General features: G+C 40.6%; 1 protein-coding gene across 8 annotated transcripts in view; it reads left to right on the top strand.

Annotated features, from left to right (window-relative positions):
* ARPP21 (cAMP regulated phosphoprotein 21) overlaps positions 1-18,043 on the top strand; it is a 207,830-nt gene that overhangs the window by 160,282 nt on the left and 29,505 nt on the right. For all 8 annotated transcript variants that reach the window (XM_048511050.1, XM_048511045.1, XM_048511047.1 and 5 more), the window contains one exon: positions 274-400. In XM_048511050.1, coding sequence (XP_048367007.1) covers positions 274-400 — 127 coding nt within the window. The remainder of the gene's footprint in view (positions 1-273; positions 401-18,043) is intronic.

The raw sequence follows: 18,043 nt of genomic DNA, 5'->3' as shown, positions 1-18,043 counted from the left end.
GTTCCTTAAAGTTACAGATCTTTTGTCTCTTTGTTTGGAAATTTCATTATCTGTTTGTATAAGATTCCACTTTCCATGCTAAAGAAAAAAAATTCAGTCCTTATGCAGCTCACTTTTCAAAAAGCTGTTTAAACAGATGTATTCAAAAAACTTGCATTTCATAAATTGTTTTGAACTCCTGTGTGACACATTGTGGATTTATTTGTGTGTGTGCACATGTGGGCAGCTCTAGAGGTTTTACAGTACATTCTTCGACTTCCTTATTTTTCACAGATGCCTGTGTACTACTACCCATCTGGTCAATACCCTACCTCAGCAACTCAGCAGTATAGGCCCATGACCTCAGTTCAGTACAATGCACAGCGGAGTTCACAAATACCACAGACTGCTCAGCAAGCAGGTATTTACTCCTATTACTTTATTCTTCAGCTATATCCTTCAAAGTTCTACATCCAATCTGTGTGTGAGAGAAAATATTTGTGGCTGTTAAAGTGTCATCTCTTTACCCTAGCCAAAACCAAATACTGTTTCATTCCTAAAAACAAAATTCTGATTCTGAGGAAGTCTTCTGTTTTCAGTCTAACCCTCTTTCCTAAAATCATCTGAGCTGACCAACCGAAACCTGCACAAGTTTACATAGGGCAATAGAAGAGGGTTAAAATCAGGGGTATGTAATGGCCCGCTATGGAAAAAATATTCTCACCCTACGTTGATTTGGGGGTCAGTGAAAAAAAACTGTTCCTTGTCTTGCATGGAATTTATCTTACATGGAACTTATTACTTATTTTTGATTCTCATTAGTAGTCTTCTAAGTATGTATCATTTCTTTCTTTTGAGACTTTCATAAAAGTCTCAACTATTTCATTTCATAGTATAAAACCAACTGCCTAAAGGGGACTTATGTTTTTGCCCCATTGCAAAAACAAACCCTTGAAGTATCAGTACTGAAAATTCTGGGTCCCCACCCAAGCATGAAGTAAATTACTTAATGCTTCAGTAACGCTTGAGGGTGGTTGTTATGTGAGGTCTTTAAACCTGTAAAGAAAACTGTAAGGAAATATTGCTGTGTACAGTTTTGAAAGTGTGCATAATTCTAAGAAAGCCAGTTGAAATACACTGCATCTCTTGATGAATGCTGTGCTGTGCGCCAAACCGTCGTTTTGAGTTAGTCATCATGAGCACAGCAGGTGACCTGGAAGGTTCTTAGAATGTGTTGTCCAGGTGGTCTAGATCCCTGCAGTGATGTGCAGCTGGAAGGGGGGCCGTTACACTGTAAGAGAGTGAGTAGCAGGTCTCACAGTGAACCGGTCTCTTTTCCTACTGTGTCTTATTGCTTCTAAGAAACGCTGTTGAGACAAAAAAGCTGCTGATGAATGTTGGCTAATATGCACTGGCCTGTGGTTCATTGAGTTGCTATTGAGTAAGAGACAGAAGAATCACTCTTTGTCCAGTTGCCCAGTGTAAAACTGTCGGGTTCAATGATTCAAGCAAGCTGCTGTCTCAGTGAAAAAAATAACAATAAATGGTTTCTATCAAACCATTAAGGAATGGTTTTCAATATACAGATTCTTGGATATGAAGGGTTTTTTTCTCTAAAGTCATGAGAAAGAGGTTTAATAGTCACACCTTGCTGCAGTCTAGATATTCTGAAATGGAGAAAAACTGCATCTCCATATGGTTAAACATGTAAGTCTTTCATCATAAAAGAATTGCATTAAACCAGCCCAACAAACCGTGTTAATTGATTGTTATTTATCAGGATCTTTAAGAGTGTTTTTCCAAGTTTTTTTTTCATTTTTAATAACTCCAGTACTCTGATGTATTTGGTTTAGATAGGTATCATTAATTAGTATTAACAGCACCTTTTCTTCATTTCATATCTTTTACTGGATGCTAGAAAGGGCAGAGAGAGAGTGAGACAAAGGAATTCATACACTCAAAAACAGTGGCTCATTTTGCTTCACTTGTCTTAATAACGCCATTCCATATTTATTACTGATTTACATTAAGTCTTTCAACATAAGTGCAAAATGTATTAGATGTAATTACCTTCTTCTGCTCTGTACTTCTGAATCCTTATTTAACCTATCAGTTAAATTGTGCATTAGTAATACAAAAATTACATTAAAGAAATCATATAAGGCATGCTTTGAACTACATCAGCTGTGTTGTAAGAAGTAATTTTATGATAAACCTTTCTCATTCTCCATTAACCTAATACGTTGTATTTATCTATTTGTCACATTTTTTACCCCGCCTCTCCTGCATGGAGTTCATAGACGTTTTAGCTAGAACATGAGCTGGGTCACTTATTTCTTGAGAGACTTCTGGTGGCCACTTGTGTTTCAAGGACTTTACAGATGCGAGCCTCCAGGATGTCAAATATTGAAGAATTTTAATATTCTTTGCTTCCTTAATATTCCTTGCTGCATTTGTTGGCTATTTTGCTGCTATTTGCCCAAGTGTACATGATCTGTTGGTACATTTTCTTCCATATTTAATTACCCTTTCCTGATTTCCAGATGGATTGCTTCTCAGAAGCTTCTGTGCCATGAACATTTATCTTTTCAGGCGGGTGTAGGAGGGAGGAATATTTTTGTAGTACTATGTAGTGTATAAGGGATAGGCAAGTACCACAAAACAAAGCTTGGGAGTTCTGGATTTTGAGAGCTGTCCTCTCTTCTGACAGATTGTAAACATTATGCTGTGTTCAGAAGCATTCACCCCCCTCCATACTCCCTGCCTTCTAGCCACCTGGAATGTCCAAGTCCTAATGAAGGGAAATTATTGAGAGATTTAAGCAAGCTTCCAAACTTTTCTTTCTCCTGGCAAGCTACTGATGCGGATTTGGGTCACTGGAGGGACAGTTCTCAGTGGCTGAAGTCCCCAGAATCTGTATGCTCAGGGGCTAGAGCATTCACCTGTTTTTAAAAAATGAAAAACTACACAATTTAGTTTGCATATTCCAAAATAAATTATACTAAATGAGGTACAGCCGTGGCACAGTTCTGAGGAAAACTCTGAATTCCACTCATAAAGGGGGGAGATTGGAAGTTTTCTCGGTATAAGGATTTGTGTGTGATTTCAGATGGGTGTGTGTGGGGGGGGGGAGGGAGAGGGGGAGAGAGAGAGAGAGAGAGAGAGAGAGAGGAGACATCTTCCATTCTCTGGATAGATGAGAAATCAACAAAAATGACAACTGTTTGAAGGTCATCCCAAAGGCACAAAGTGAAGCACAAAGCTTGATTTTTACATGTGAGCAAACACTTAAATAATACATTTGACAGGCATGCTGGAGAGTAAGAAGCATGCTGGGTAAGAAGAGATGATTGCAGAACTAGGTAGATGTCATGACCGGTCCTGAAGCAGCTTCCCTGAAGACTTAGCACCACTTTCTGGTTGCTGGAGGAAAGTGGGAATCTGTGAGAACACTGAAGCAGTTTGCCAAGGCCCAAGGGAATGGAAGCCGTGCCCACCAGCGGAATAGCAAATGCAATGAAAGTTCTGAGCCTTAAGAACTTGCAGACTGTGTTATAAAAAGAAGCTTCCTTTGCCCAGTGGGGTCTTGGAAACTTTCATCTCTCTGGCAAGCTTGTGAGAGTGCCTCGTTTTCCCACTGTGGAATATAGAAGGCGAGCTCTGATACCAGCAATTTGTTTGTGTTTTCCTCAGAAAAGGTCTGGTTATGAGTGGAGCAATATTGATGTGTTCTACAGCAATTGGCTGAAGCAAAATGTCAGTGTAGTGTCGTTAATGGCTGAGGGAGTATGTATTTTCTCATAGCGATGGAACAAGAGCAATATGAAGCTAAAAAGGCTCCAGGGCAGAGAGAAAAGATGAGCTCACCTCAAATTAGATTACTATCTGACAGCAATAAATCATGTTGAAGAGAGAGAGGAGAACCAGTATGTGTGTGAGAGTGTGCTTATAAAAAGTACAGCTTGAGTATAAAGAGATTTCCCAGAAGCTCCTACTTTGTGAAAGATTCACATAGGATATCTAGCTATTTAAATTAGCTAATGTAGGAGAAGATCACATTTGTTATATAGCGTAAGTTTAGGCTGTTTCCGCATGGCGGCGGAAACGGCTGGGTCGGCCCATTTCGCGCCGACCTGAAGACGCTGGGACCATCCGCACGGACGGTCCCGGGAAGAGGCGGGACGCCGGCGCCGCGGAGCACCGGTGCCCGGCCGACCCGGCGTGTCCCTGGGCCTCCGGCGCGTCGCCGAGGCCTGGGGACACGCCCCCCTGGCCCTGTGCGCCTGCTCCAGCGGCGCAGGCCAGGGGGGCGTGTCCCCAGGCCTCGGCGACGCGCCGGAGGCCCAGGGACACGGTAAGTGCTGGGTGGGGGAGGCGGCGTGAAGCCGCTGCCGTTCGCTCGGCAGCGGCTTCACGGCTGCGTATTCCCTAAAAGAGCGCTTCCCAGCGCTCTGGGAATACGCCGGCTTCGGGCCGGCCGGGCGGCGCGAGGGCGGGCCCCCTGTGCGAATGGCGGCCTGGAGACGGCGTTTTTACCGTCTCCAGGCCGTCATTTTCTGCCCATGCGGAAACGGCCTTACATTTTAGTCCTTGAAATGATTGTTTGCAACCATATTGGACCAAATGTTGCTTTCTTTGCTATTTTGTAATCTGCTTTATCTGGATCCTCTGAGGATTTTCATTCTATATACCATTTGATTATTAAGAACTTCATCGACCATACAGGTAATAGGCAGTTCAGCTGATTGTGCTTTTGTCTCAGGCATGGTCTTCAGCAAGAACTACAGGAAATCAGGTTCCAAAGAGTGGGCCACACTCCGACGGATGCTTCTACCCAGGTCCCATCCAATGTACCACATTTGTATGACGGTAATTCCTGTTGACTTTATGGTAGACAAAGTCAACAGAATATCAACTTAGTAAATTGTGAGCAAAATCTAGTCAACTTCTGTCCACTTTTTAAGTTGTATTAATTTCAGTAGAAGTCCTCAAAATAAGTGGGATTTCAAGATAAATTGAAAACCTACCTTTTCTCATGGTTACTGAATTGTCAAAATGTGGGCAACCCCATCCAAACTCAGTAGTGCAGGCTGCAGCGCTAAGGAGGCTACCCAGTGGCATGGGGAGGCTTGAACAGGAAAAAAAAGCCTCCCTGCTGAGTAGCCCCAATTGTAAGTTTAAGGCCCTGGCCACTGGTGTAATGTCAACAAAGGCTGGGAGGGAGCCAACTTCTTCTCTTCCCGTGGCTACACACCTGGCCCGCCTCCGCTATGCTGGCATCAACAGGGGCCCTGCAACGCTGGCATGGCATCCAGCAGTGGAGAGGACCACAGCTGCCACAGCAAAATCGCCCCTTTGTGGTGGTTCCAGATGATGTCATGATTTCTGATTCATACCCTGCATGGGGAGCCGCAAGAAGTTATAGGATGGGAAAATGGAAAAGAAGGAGGGAGGGGAAAGGAAAAGGGGGAAAGAGGAGAGGGAGAGAGGGAAAGGAAGAAGAATCGGATCTATATCATCCCTTTCTCTCCTGTAAGAAGACTCAAAGGGGCTTACAAACTCCTTGCCCTTCCGCCCTCACAACAAACACCCTGTGAGGTACGTGGGGCTGAGAGAGCTCAGAAGAACTGGCGTGTGTGGGAGTGCACAGACTAATCTGAATTCCCCAGATAAGCCTTCACAGCTCGAGCAGCAGAGCAAGGAATCAAACCTGGTTCCTCCAGATTAGAGTACACCTGCTCTTAACCACTAAGCCACTGCTGCTCTCAGGAAGGGGGGAGACACCTGGCAGAATGTTTTCACCTTTCACCGTGATAGTCCTTCAGGGCCCTGGTCTCACAAAGTTTAATTGCATTTTTAGGTTGTCCCTGCTCCTGTTTCTTGTTCTTTGTGTAGGATCATTCCGAGTACTAGCCAGTTTTTATTTTGTGTGTGGGCGTTATAAATCTGCCCCCCCGCATCTGTTGCCTTGAATATTCATTTAGAAAGGTGACTCATACATTCATATGTAAATTAAAAACGGCATGCAGGAATATTTTATCTCTCTTTTGGAAAGAAAAATCTGATAATCGGAAATGCATTTTACATAATTTTACATTAACATAAGGCTGCAATGGAAGATAAATGAATAATCAAGAGTCTCAAATAACTACAATTATATTGCTCCATTTATTTTGACAATTACATGCAGTATTGACTTTCTGTAATATTTACAAATAATCCCTTGAACTGTGGCATTCATCTCAGTTCCCTGCTTGTTGATGATTTGATTTGATTTCTCCAGCATTCCAGTCTAAAGAATGCTGTCCACTTAAGCAAATAAATCTCTCAGGCATTGCCAGGTTTCTTGGAGAGATAAAAACAATATTTCTATATTGTTGTCAAGCTGCATTGTACAAATTGAATTTCTGCCACTACAAGTATTTTATTTTTGAACTTTGACTTTACTTTGTGAGTAGTTTGAAAATATTAGAACGTCATACTTTTATGTGCTTGAAAAAATTAAGATCTGGTGGGGGCTCTTGTTTGTTTTTTTCACCCTAGCCAAATATAAAATAAATCAGCCCTGATATAATAGCACTTGTTATTTAAAAGACATTGTCCTTTCCTAATATTTTCTGCTTCTGCAAAATCCATTTTAGCACTTGTTATTTAAAAGACATTGTCCTTTCCTAATATTTTCTGCTTCTTCAAAATCCATTTGTATTAGGTAAGCATTATCATGTTCATTCCCAAATGAAAAAAACTGGGGGAAAATCTCTTACTCATTTAATGTCTCTGGTGCAAACATCTTCATGACATGAAAGAAATTTATATACTTATGCCTTTTGCATAACAATTTCAATTTTTGCTAAGGAGTGTGAGAGACAATTGTATGGTTTATGTGCCTTATTTGAAAAAAAAGGTACAAATAGGCCAGACCTAGAGTTTACCAGTATGGGCCCCATTGAGGGAATTGGGCTTGTTAACATAGGAAAAGTTACCTTGGAATGAAGTAGTTTGGCGGATAAGATTTGTATGTGTGTGTTACCGATTTGGGCAATAATCTGCATTCATTATGTCAAGTTTGAGATGTCAGCTTGAGTTGTGATCTTTTTAATTCACTTGATTTATACCCCACCTTTCTCACCTCTGGAGATTCAAAGTGGCTTACCACTTCTCCTCTTCTCCATTTTGTCCTCTCAACAAACCTGCAAGATCTGTTGAGCTGAGAGGGCGTGACTAGCTCAAGGTAACCTGACAAACTTCCATGACAGACTGGAGATTCTCTCCTGGGTCTCCAAGATCCTAATCTGGCACTCTGACCACTACACCCCATTGCCTCTTGAAGAGCTGAATACAGAGGCTTCTCCACGTTCATATACCCCTTCTTGGATATTTTGTTGTATACAAAAGAAAGCATATAATTTTGACAGAAGTGGTCTCATGTTGTTGCAATAGGACTAGCACCATATTTTATTTATTTATTTATTGAATTTGTATACCGCCCTCCCCCGAGGGTCTCAGAGCAGTGAGTTAAACATTATTTTGATACTGAGTTAAACATTATAACATTGGGAATGGTAAACTCCTCAATCATGTATTCTCATCATATTCTTCATGGGATTATCATCATATTCTTCATTCTTTGTGGTCAAAATAAGGCACGTTTGAACATATTCTTGAAAGTACATTTTATATGACTATTATTATCACTGGAATTATCATTCTCTAACATTTTAGGTTATCTTACACAAATATCTTCATTGTGTACATTTTAAGTAAGTTCAAAGCATTTTAAAAACATTTTACTCATTCTGAAAGGGAAACTATATAGAGGGGGCTTTTTTCAGTGCTCCCTAAAAGCTTTTTATTAAAACATTGAGGGGAAGTCCTTGAAAAGTGAACAGGGGAAGTACTTCTTTTCTGGGCCTTCACATATGTATCATTTTGTTCATCTGCACTTCCCAGCCCCTGCATAAGAAGAGTGAAGTGAATCCAAAGTAACAACATTTTGAACAAAGACTTAACAATCTTGTACTGAGTAGTTTGAACTGCCCTGATGTGGTAACCTCTTACAGGAGCTCAAGTGTTGAGAAATTATATGCAGGATTTGGTGCTGTAGGTTTTCTGTCAAGATTTCTGCCATTATGGAACAGCCATTGGATTTCTTACACATTCAAGAGCATAAAATGTTGGCATTATAATTCATTTCAGTGTTCCTAGGACCTAAAATAGGTTATTCTTATTCAAATATATCTGTGTTACTCAAACACATTATCTCTGTCACTCTCTCTTTTTAAATAATCTGTTTTTTTACTCCTGAGACAAAAGAACAATTGACTGCACACAATACCACCTCTGTCAGTAGGAGGCAATTACCCAAGGCAGATACATATTTAAAATGCATGTATGTAGTTCCTTTCATGATAGGCATTCATGGGGATTCTACTAAATAATATTCTACTACTAAATATTTGTCTCAAATGGAGGGTGATGTATCTGGTGTAATATTGTACTATTTGTGTTTTATTGCCACTACTCAGGGTATCCTTCAGTACTGTTGCTTGGAAACCAGCTTTCAAAAAGGCAAAGTGTCATAATGAAGTCTATAAATGAGCTTAAGATAACAACAAAATCCTTACCTTAAGCATTTCCATGTCTGTGTTTACATTGTAATTGGGCTGGGCTATAAAAAATTTTTTGTTGCTGTTTATGTATTTGTGGTCACCGAGGCTTAATTTCAAATGTGAGAGGCGCAAGCCCTTTTTCCTGCTGTCAAATCGTCTGCTTTCCTACTGTTTAATTTCGTGCATAGGGGGCTCACTGTGATTACTCAGTGCTATATGGTTACTCAGTAGCGAAGGAAAAACACTACAAGCAAATTCCCCAACCACTCTCCTCATTAGAGCTTCCTGGACCGAACCCCAAAAGACACAACAGCAACAAGCTTGGCTCCATTTCAGTATTATAAATGAACAAAAGTAACTTTCCTCCTTTATTAGCATGGTATGAAGGCATCTGTTCAACCATCTTGTTTGAATTATGTTATCTCAATTTCTCAAGAGTATACATACATAAAACAAAGGCTGTCTTGAGGCTAATAATCTAGACAAAGAAAATATCTCATTGGTGGTGATTGCTCACTTTGCCCAGGAAACAGATTTGTGATCTGCATTGCAGATATCAATGCACAATTGAGCCAAGGGTTCAAACCAAATGATTTTTTTTGCCTCCTTGTAAAGTGTCTGTTTAAAGGAATTTCTATTTGCATGGTATTAAATGGAGGAGGGTAGATATGGGTAAGTATATTTTTGAAATTACAAATTAGTGTAAGGGTTATGATCCACTAATAGTCCCAAAGATGATAACTGTCTATCAGTTGGTGACTTATGATTTCTTGAAGGGCAACTGATTGAATCTAAAATAAGGATAAAAGGGAGTATTGGATTTAATTCTGTAAAATCTTGGTGAACTAGTGGTGATCCAGTCAAATTTCTAGTGGCCTGAGGAAACTGTAATTGCTCCAGTCATGCACAATGAAGCCAAGAATGGCCTGCAGATGTCCCCTACCATGTAAGATGGTCCCAACTATACTAATGCCAACTCTTAGTCTTCCACGAATGGTGGGTCCTTGATTTCAGACTGAATTCCACAGGACACAAGTCTAAACTACATTTTTGTTTCTGTGGTGTTCTGGTGGTCAAATTTCTTGTGATGGAATTTCCTTAAGGTCAACATTTCAAACATCAATCTATATTAGTTAAGTTATTCGTTTGCTCAATAATGACAGTTCTGGTTTCTACCCTGCGTTGATTTTCAAAAGCCAAAATGTACATTGAAAATGTGTTTTTGATGACACTTGAATTATAATGGCACAGCTGCCTTGTTTTAACTTCCAAAGAGAGAATAATAAGTGGTACCAATTTTTTTGCAGTCTTCAAATACTTATGACTCTGGAAAAACTGCAAGCATTATTGGGGTATTATCCTTTACAAAAAGTTAAGACATGTAAACGTTTGGAAGATAAATGAGTGTCCTCTCTTTCTCTTTTCAGAAAAGGGAGGTCAGTTGGTAACTCCTGGCTTTTTAATTCAACTATCCCAATGAGCCCGATAATGCATTACATTTTGTAGAAGCCAGAGCTTATTTTGTTTATTTCAGTTTTCTTTGCTTCTTCTATCGCTGTACGCTGCATTAAACTCTGGATAAAAAAATGCAAAAAAAATCCCACCTTGTTCATGTATTCACTCCAGCTATTTATTTCTGATTCTTATGTAATGCAAGGGAGCTGGAAATACATCAAGTTGCTCATTTTGTTTCATAATATGGCCCATTGGGTAAATATAGGTTGGTGTGATTTATTGAGGAAACAGGTGTGAGCACGTTAAAAGAATGGCTTGCCTCAGAGAGCTGCTTGTAATTGACTAGCGAAATGGCATATGTTGCTGTTTCCAGACATGTTGCAATTCATCAAGCAGTATTTGCTTCATTTTCAGGGAGAAAGCAAGGAGTAGGCTCAGCATCCAGCTGATGGGGCATGAATAAATATGGGGATAAAAATACGCCTCAAGTCTGTAGGGGAGAATGTTGTTCCCAGCGGGTTCAGTTACTGCAATTTTGAGACAGTGAATTTAAATGCAGCTATTCATTCACCTTAATCTAGGGAACTGTGAGCATCAGTAGGACATTCACGCTGACGGTAGCATGCATCGTACCCAGAAAAAAGGTCAGTTGATAGGTACCCCAGTGGAGTAAAGCTTGAGGATTGCTTGTTTTATACATTCCCCCTCCCCCTCTGTGCAACTTCCTGCTCTATCCTCATTACAGCAGATCTGTATCTGCAACTTGGTGCAATAGATAGCTGTAACTGTATCAGCATGTTGGTGTCTTTTCTCAGATGTTAATAATTTGGTAGCATCAGCTAGATGGTAAAAATATTTGTCAGGCATCAAAACCTTCGCCAGCTTTTGGTAACTTTGCTGTTATTTGTAGTTATCACCAACATATACAGACAATGGGGGAGGTCCATGTTTCACTTTGTTCTGCGATTGGGGTCGTTTATGCACAGGCCAAAATCACGGTTGTCACCCTAGTAAAAACACCATTTGGGGGTCAGAAACTGCACACGGCTTCCGCCTCCAAATCGAGGCAGTGCCCCCCCCCCCCCCCCCCATGCTTTGCTTTTTAGAAAACAGCAACAGCAGCTTCCACCTGGTGCTGAGTGAACGGCACTGGGTGGAAGGTGCTGTTTTCCGGCCCTCTGCTTTTGTTATTAAAACTTACCCCCTCTTCCTGTGTCACTGCATGGGTTTGAGGGGACACGCCTCCTGTCCTCCGACCCCCAGGGCATTGCCAGGGCCACGGGGATGTGTCCCCTTGTCCTGACGGCGTGACACAGGAAGACAGGGTAAGTTTTAAAAATAAAAGCAGTGTGCCTCATGCAGAGGTGCCACCGAGGGGGCACAGGAGCACCAGGGCCGCAAACGCACAACTGTTCAAACAGCCCCAAGCCAGCACTGGTGTTATGTACATCAGCGCTCCTGGGACCCGTGCAGAAACAACCTAAGAGAGGGAAGAAGAGTCTCCCATTTTATACCCAGCAGGGCATATGTTACGGATCTTCAAAGAGGAATTGATTCTGCCTCTGCCATGCAGCATGGAGTCAGAGACCATTCCCTGTCCAAGTGTTATAATGCCCTCTTCCCTCCTTGGAAGAAATCTATAATTCCCGAAGCCTAAATAAAGCCCAAAATATTCTGAGGGACCCTTCTCATCCAGCACACTCTCTTTTTAAACTGCTACCATCTGGCAGACGATGCAGGGCCCTCAGAACTAGGACAAAGAGGCTTAGAGACCGCTTCTACTCTAGAGCTGTGGCTATGCTAAACTCCGCTACTTCATATTGATGTATTTGGGGCTGTGTAGGGATGGGTGGAGGAAGGGGAAAGTGAGGATGTTGTATGAGTTTGAAATTGTGTGCATCGAGGAATGCTGCTGTTAATTTCGTTGTGCGTGCACAATGACAATTTAAAAAATGCTTAAATGCTTAAAATGCTTAATGCTTATAATGTACAGAGAAATTGGGAGAAGTGCTTTGTCATTTTGTGCTGGATAGGCAGGACAGAAATAGAAATTGTGGTCACAGCTGGCCAACTGGCAACTGCATTTGTGATGTGGATGGGATGGAATGTGGCATAGTTGTGGAAATTTTTTTAAGGAATAACGAAGCACAAATGAAAAGATATTGCAAAGAAAATATTAGTTTAGCTACTTGGTTTTACATTGTATTTTAAAACTAAACATTTATGTTCCTTTCCCTCAGTTTTGTGCATAATCTACCAAAGTTTCAAAGGAAACATGGGTGTCTCCCATGGAAGATTTTTTTTTCTTCTGGATGGTATCACTTTTGAGCTCCCAAACTCCTATATAACTGTTTCTGAGTTTAGAAGGTAGTCGAAATTTTTATATGTAACTTCTTGAAGTCTGATTAACTCTACCACACTATTTTACCTTATATTGTCTGTTTTCAAGGCACTTGCACCAAATCCACAAACTGTTCTTTAAAGTTCTGGTTGAGGGAACAGGGGGTATCTTGTGAGGAGAAAAAATGTGGTATCTATAATATCTTATCAGTGCTCAGATAAATTCTTCTCTGGATTTGTTATTATGTGTGAATACATAGTAAAAATGGCCTCACTACATGCAAGATGTTGCAGATAATCAGTTTATGTATAGTGTGTTGTAGTGGTTAAGAGCAGTGGACTCTGATTTAGAGAATCAGGTTTGACTCCACATGAGTGGCGGACTCTTATCTGGTGAACTGGATTTGTTTCCCTGCTCCTACACATGAAGTCTGCTGTGTGACCTTGGGTTAGTCACAGTTCTTCAGAACTGTCAGCCCCACATACCTCACAAGGCGTCTGTTATGGGAAGGAGAAGGGAAGAAGTTTGTAAGCTGCTTTGAGACTCCTTACTATTGAGAAAAGTAGGGTATAAATCCAAACTCTTCTTCTATTATATTGCCACTGGGTAGACTGCTGCTACATTGACCCATAGTTGTGGAGATTCAGATACATGATTTTTGACACAGAAATACTCTGCTGAGAAGAGGAAAATATTTTGACAGTCCTGTAATGGCGCTGAAGCTTTTATATGAAGACACAACACCTTTCCATTGGTGTAATGGCCTGTTATATGGTTTTATCAATATGTGTGCTTACAACATCTTTTATACAAAAGAAAAGAGGCAATTGATCTTGATTGTGCAAATATATTGGTCCCTGGAAAAAAAATCTTTGTCTCCTAAATGTTATAGGCTGTTATATTACATCGTGTGTTGAAAAGGAATAATATAATGCAAGGAGAAATGTATTAAAGCAATTCATCTGTGAAAGTCAGAAATGAATTTGTTCACTAGAATAGCATATGGATGTCGCATAGGGACTTTTACCAGGAATTTCTTGTCTTATGTAAACCATGAGTGCTGTAATAATAAGGAAGGTGAGCAATACACAGTATTTGAAATTCTGATATGACCTGGGCAGTCAGTCTGCCTTGCACCAGGTTGGTTCTCTGATTTACGAAAGAGCGCGGCTGATAAAATGGATTGGGAAATATTTATAGCAGAGAAGAGTTGATAATACCTAATACAATTTGAAAGTACATATTTGCCCAGAAAAGAGAAAAATACCCAACCAAAAAAGAAAGGAAACAATGTGTGATTAAATATACAAATGAACCAATTCAACTATGCTTACAAAACATAACACCAGTATTTATAACAACTCATAAAACAAATATGCACATACAGTAGTATAAAACCCAATGTCGAGTAAAATAAAACAAAATGCCAGAAGACAACTGGATAATGAAGCAAAAGGATAATTCCTCTCTGGTCTTCTTTCAAGTTTTTGTGTTTAGTGAACGTCTTTAAGACATCAGTGTAACAATAGCACTGTTGTGATGCATCTTTAAAAAGCATGTCTTAAAGTCAGCTGTTTATGTTACTTTGGGGGCTGGATTGTACCTTTCAGGCAGAGGCGGAGCTGCAATGGGGACATCCAGGGTGGCTTGCCCCGGGTGGCACTATTGCAGTCACATGTTCAAATAGGGTGAGGCATGTGAGGGGGCTGAGAAGGTAGGCAGAGGCTATTGGGTAGTGGCACAGAAGGAGGAGGCGGTGGCAGCAGGCAGCGCAAAGCAACTCTCAAAGGGGGGAGGGGTGACTGAATGCACTCCCCATGCGACAGTCACAAGTGGCAACTGTGGCATTGACCGCTGGTTTGCCACTGTGTACAAAACAAATTCTCATGGGAAGTGTCCCATTTGGTTAAGAAATTTCACATCCACATCCTGCTATATTTCTCTCTTTTTTTTCTAGAAAAGCTGTTGTAATGTTCATCATAATTACAGTATGCAAAAGTTAATTCTTTTTTTACACTACGTTGAGCTTAAAGGTAAAGTTGCATCCATTCAGTTTTCATTAGCTCGCAATAAAAAATCTACTAAAATTACACTTCACGTGTAATCAGTTACGTTCCTGAAAATGTATCTGAAAACTAATTGATGCTTTGCAGCATTAAATAAGTGCAGCTTGATAGCAGGCAATATACTGGTGTAAGACCTTTATAGACACGAATCTTAACACAAGCAAGGCATGCTTTCTAGATCATTGGATTAGAACCAAGAAACAATTGAATGTGGAATGGAGGGCATATGGAGTTATGCCCACATATTTTGCTGGGCGGTTTGGTTGAATTGAACAGCTTTTTAAGCCTATTAATTTAATAAAGACCTAAGCAAAGTTACACCCATTGAAGTCCAGTGAGGGAGACATAACTCTGCTTAGGCCTCTACTGTAAATCTTGGTGTTTTTTCTGAGATTCTGTGCATTGTAGATGATAAGATTCAAACCGAGCACCTTAAATTAATGTCATTTTGTTAAAGCATGGTACATGACAAGTGGCTCCATTTCTTCATTCACGCTTAATAAACCCGCACTTGTTTTCTGCCAGGGCTACATGATACAGATGAAATAGACAGGCTTATACCTAGTGAAGTTCCGTGTTCATGAGGATGGGATGTGGCATAGGATGCCTTAAAGCGTGAACAAGAAGGGCCAGTGGGAACACAGTGCTGGAAGTAGTTATGTCAGACAGTAACACCATTGATAAGAAAGTCTGTGCATCTTAAAAGACGTGTGGTAAAGGAGATTGTGGGTTAATGTGCCTTTTCCCATCATTCCCCCTCCCCCACCTTCATTGTTTCTGATAGAAAGAAAATTCTTGAAAAACCTGAACCTCTCAGGGAAACACGGATAATTGGAGAAGCAGACTGTGTTTGGCACTTATGGGTTTATGTGCCAGTTTACTGTTTCAAATTTACAAGCAAACGTTCTGTAGTTTCACAGTTCCACTGTCTGTGAGATTTGCTTTGGATTCACCTTCAAGCAAGATTTGCAAACTTAAAATTCAGAATTCTAAGGATGAAGAGCTGGGTTATGTTCTCGGTTATTCTAGCATAAATGTCTGAGATTAGATGGCATAATACTTTGTGTGAGTTTCTATAAAATTACATAGATGTGCACATAGTACTCGCTTGTAGGACTACTTTCAATAGTATATTATGTTCATGATGCCCGATGATGGAAAGGGCTCCCCCTGCTCCCCCCACCCGACCCCCAGTTTCAAAGACACAACTCAAGCTATGACCTACAGGTCAGATTTAATTCCAGAGGCCATTTGTAAAGCATTGTAAACGTGGAAATGTGACTATAGAGACACAGTCACTGTCATAATGTTATCTCTATTCCTGCCTTCACAGTACACCAGAGATTTTTCTTTACGTGCTCTGGATGCCACTGCTTGTGAGGCATTATCATGAAAACCACATTATCACAGTAATTTGGGGCCTTTGGGCATCTGATGTGGCAATTGCCTTCACTGGGTTCTGGTAGGTAATTTATCATTGGAGTGGTCTACCCTGCTAAAATGTGCCCTTTGTGGGCAGAAGCAGAGCTAATATACTTTCAAAGTGTATTTGAATTGCCTCAATAAATCACAGCTGTCACTGTCAGTATTTTGATCATTTGCCAGGACAATACACTACCTTCGTGCTTTTTAGTTTGGGTGCCTTTTGGGATTTTTATTTGTGTAAATTGTAGCGTATCAAAACATGAAATTAAGCAAAGCGCATTCTGAAGGGTTGTTTTATTATTTCATTTTCAGATGGAAAGTTTGCTTCACCTTAAAAAGAAGATATTTTTATGAGTTTTGTTTTATGGTAGTAATTAGGTTTTTTTTATTGTTATTAGTTGACTATAAAATGGTTGAAGCCTAGTTTAATGTGTTAATTTTCATCCTCTTAAATAGTTTATATTGCAGGCCATATTTTTCATTTAGAATTTGAGAATCCTGTACATCACTTTTTTACTTGAAAGGTCATGCAAGTAATCATGATATGTCATGCTCTAACTGGTCCCCAACAGCTCTGATCCTAGTAGTGATTCTACGAACAATATTCTATTAGTGATGAACAATTAGTGATTCTATGAACAATATTCTGTTTAGTTATCTATCTATCTAAATTGTGAACTGGATTTGAAGAAGCAAGCCTTTATTGGCATAGACAGCAGTACAACAATAATAAAAACAGATTAAAAAGCATATACAATACAGGATATACATGTTAGGACGAAGGAAATCTACTGGCATTTAGTAATTTCCAGGAGAAAGTCTGCCACTATCATACAGAGAGAAGGATCAGGGTTGTCCAACAAGTACTGTAATCTAAATAAATTGGGCAGATCGGGTAAATGTAAAGGAGTGAGATTCACATACTTGGATCTGATTTCCTTGAATCTGAGACAGTGAAGTAATTGGTGGGCCAGAGATTCAACTGAGCCATCGTTACATGGGCACAATCTTTTAGCCTTTTCTTGCTTATTAAATCTGCCATGTAACAAGTCAGAAGGCATAACATTAAACCTGGCGAGCATTATGGCTCTCCTTTGAACAGGGTTTATTAAGCAATACAGGTAGTGTGCCAAGTGGCCCCGTTCAAATGGGAGAGAAAAATACAGGGGGAGCACGTTTTTTTGGCTGCGGTGATTAGGGTAGCGAACTGTATTTGTTTCCCCTCTCCATAATGAAGTCTGTTGGGTCACCTTGAGCTTGTCACAGTTCTCTCCGAGCTCTCTTAGCCCCACCTACCTCACAAAATTTCTCTTATGGGGAAAAGAAGGAAAGGCGATTGTCTCAGCACCACTTAGTTCTCAAGGTGACTGCTGTGGCGAGGAGAAGGGAAGGGTTTTTTGTTGTTGTTGGGCGTCCATTCCTACGTAGCTATGCAGAAATGCACCCACGAACCCCCACAGCCACGCTGAAATCCAGCAAGACCCCGATACAACCCTGTGTGGCTACACAGAAGTGAGCCAAAAATTAAAAAACACGCAAGTGCGGCTGAAGCAAAAGTGCCTCCCGCCCGGCCAAATGTTCGGCGCCGGTTGCAGAAAGGCGTTTTTGCAAAGACTCACTCATTTAGTTAATTTAGTAAGTCTCATATACACTGGTTTGGGGAAAATAGGATGTTGCAGCTTTGCTTCAGCAGCGGTAGCTGTGTGAAGTCCTCCCCCAAAACAGTGGCCCCTTCCACACACACAGAATAATGCATTTTCAAACCACTTTCACAACTGTTTGCAAATGGATTTTGCTATTCCGCACAGCTTCAAAGAGCATTGAAAGCAGTTTGAAAGTGCATTATTCTGCATGTGCGGAAGGAGCCAGTGTTTTTACCATCCTCATGCCGCTAATTTTTGGCCCGTTTGAAATCCGCCTCAGAGCCACAACTAAATACATGTCACCCATAAAGTTTAGTTTGACTGGTGCCATATAATATGCGTGAGTACTTAGATGGGTGGGATTAGTTATGAAGAGGATACTTTCCCTATGTATTTTTTCACAACTCTGACAGCAAGAATGAATTAGGATAAATTTTCACAATTTTTTTTAAAACAAAAAAAGGCCACATGCTCAGTTTTCCCTGTTTGTTCTCCCAGGGTTTAACTGTCCTGTGGACTTGTCCC

The sequence above is a fragment of the Sphaerodactylus townsendi genome, linkage group LG11 (assembly GCF_021028975.2).
Source record: "Sphaerodactylus townsendi isolate TG3544 linkage group LG11, MPM_Stown_v2.3, whole genome shotgun sequence".
Lineage (NCBI taxonomy): Eukaryota > Metazoa > Chordata > Lepidosauria > Squamata > Sphaerodactylidae > Sphaerodactylus > Sphaerodactylus townsendi.
This window is presented reverse-complemented; position numbering and strand designations above follow the sequence as displayed.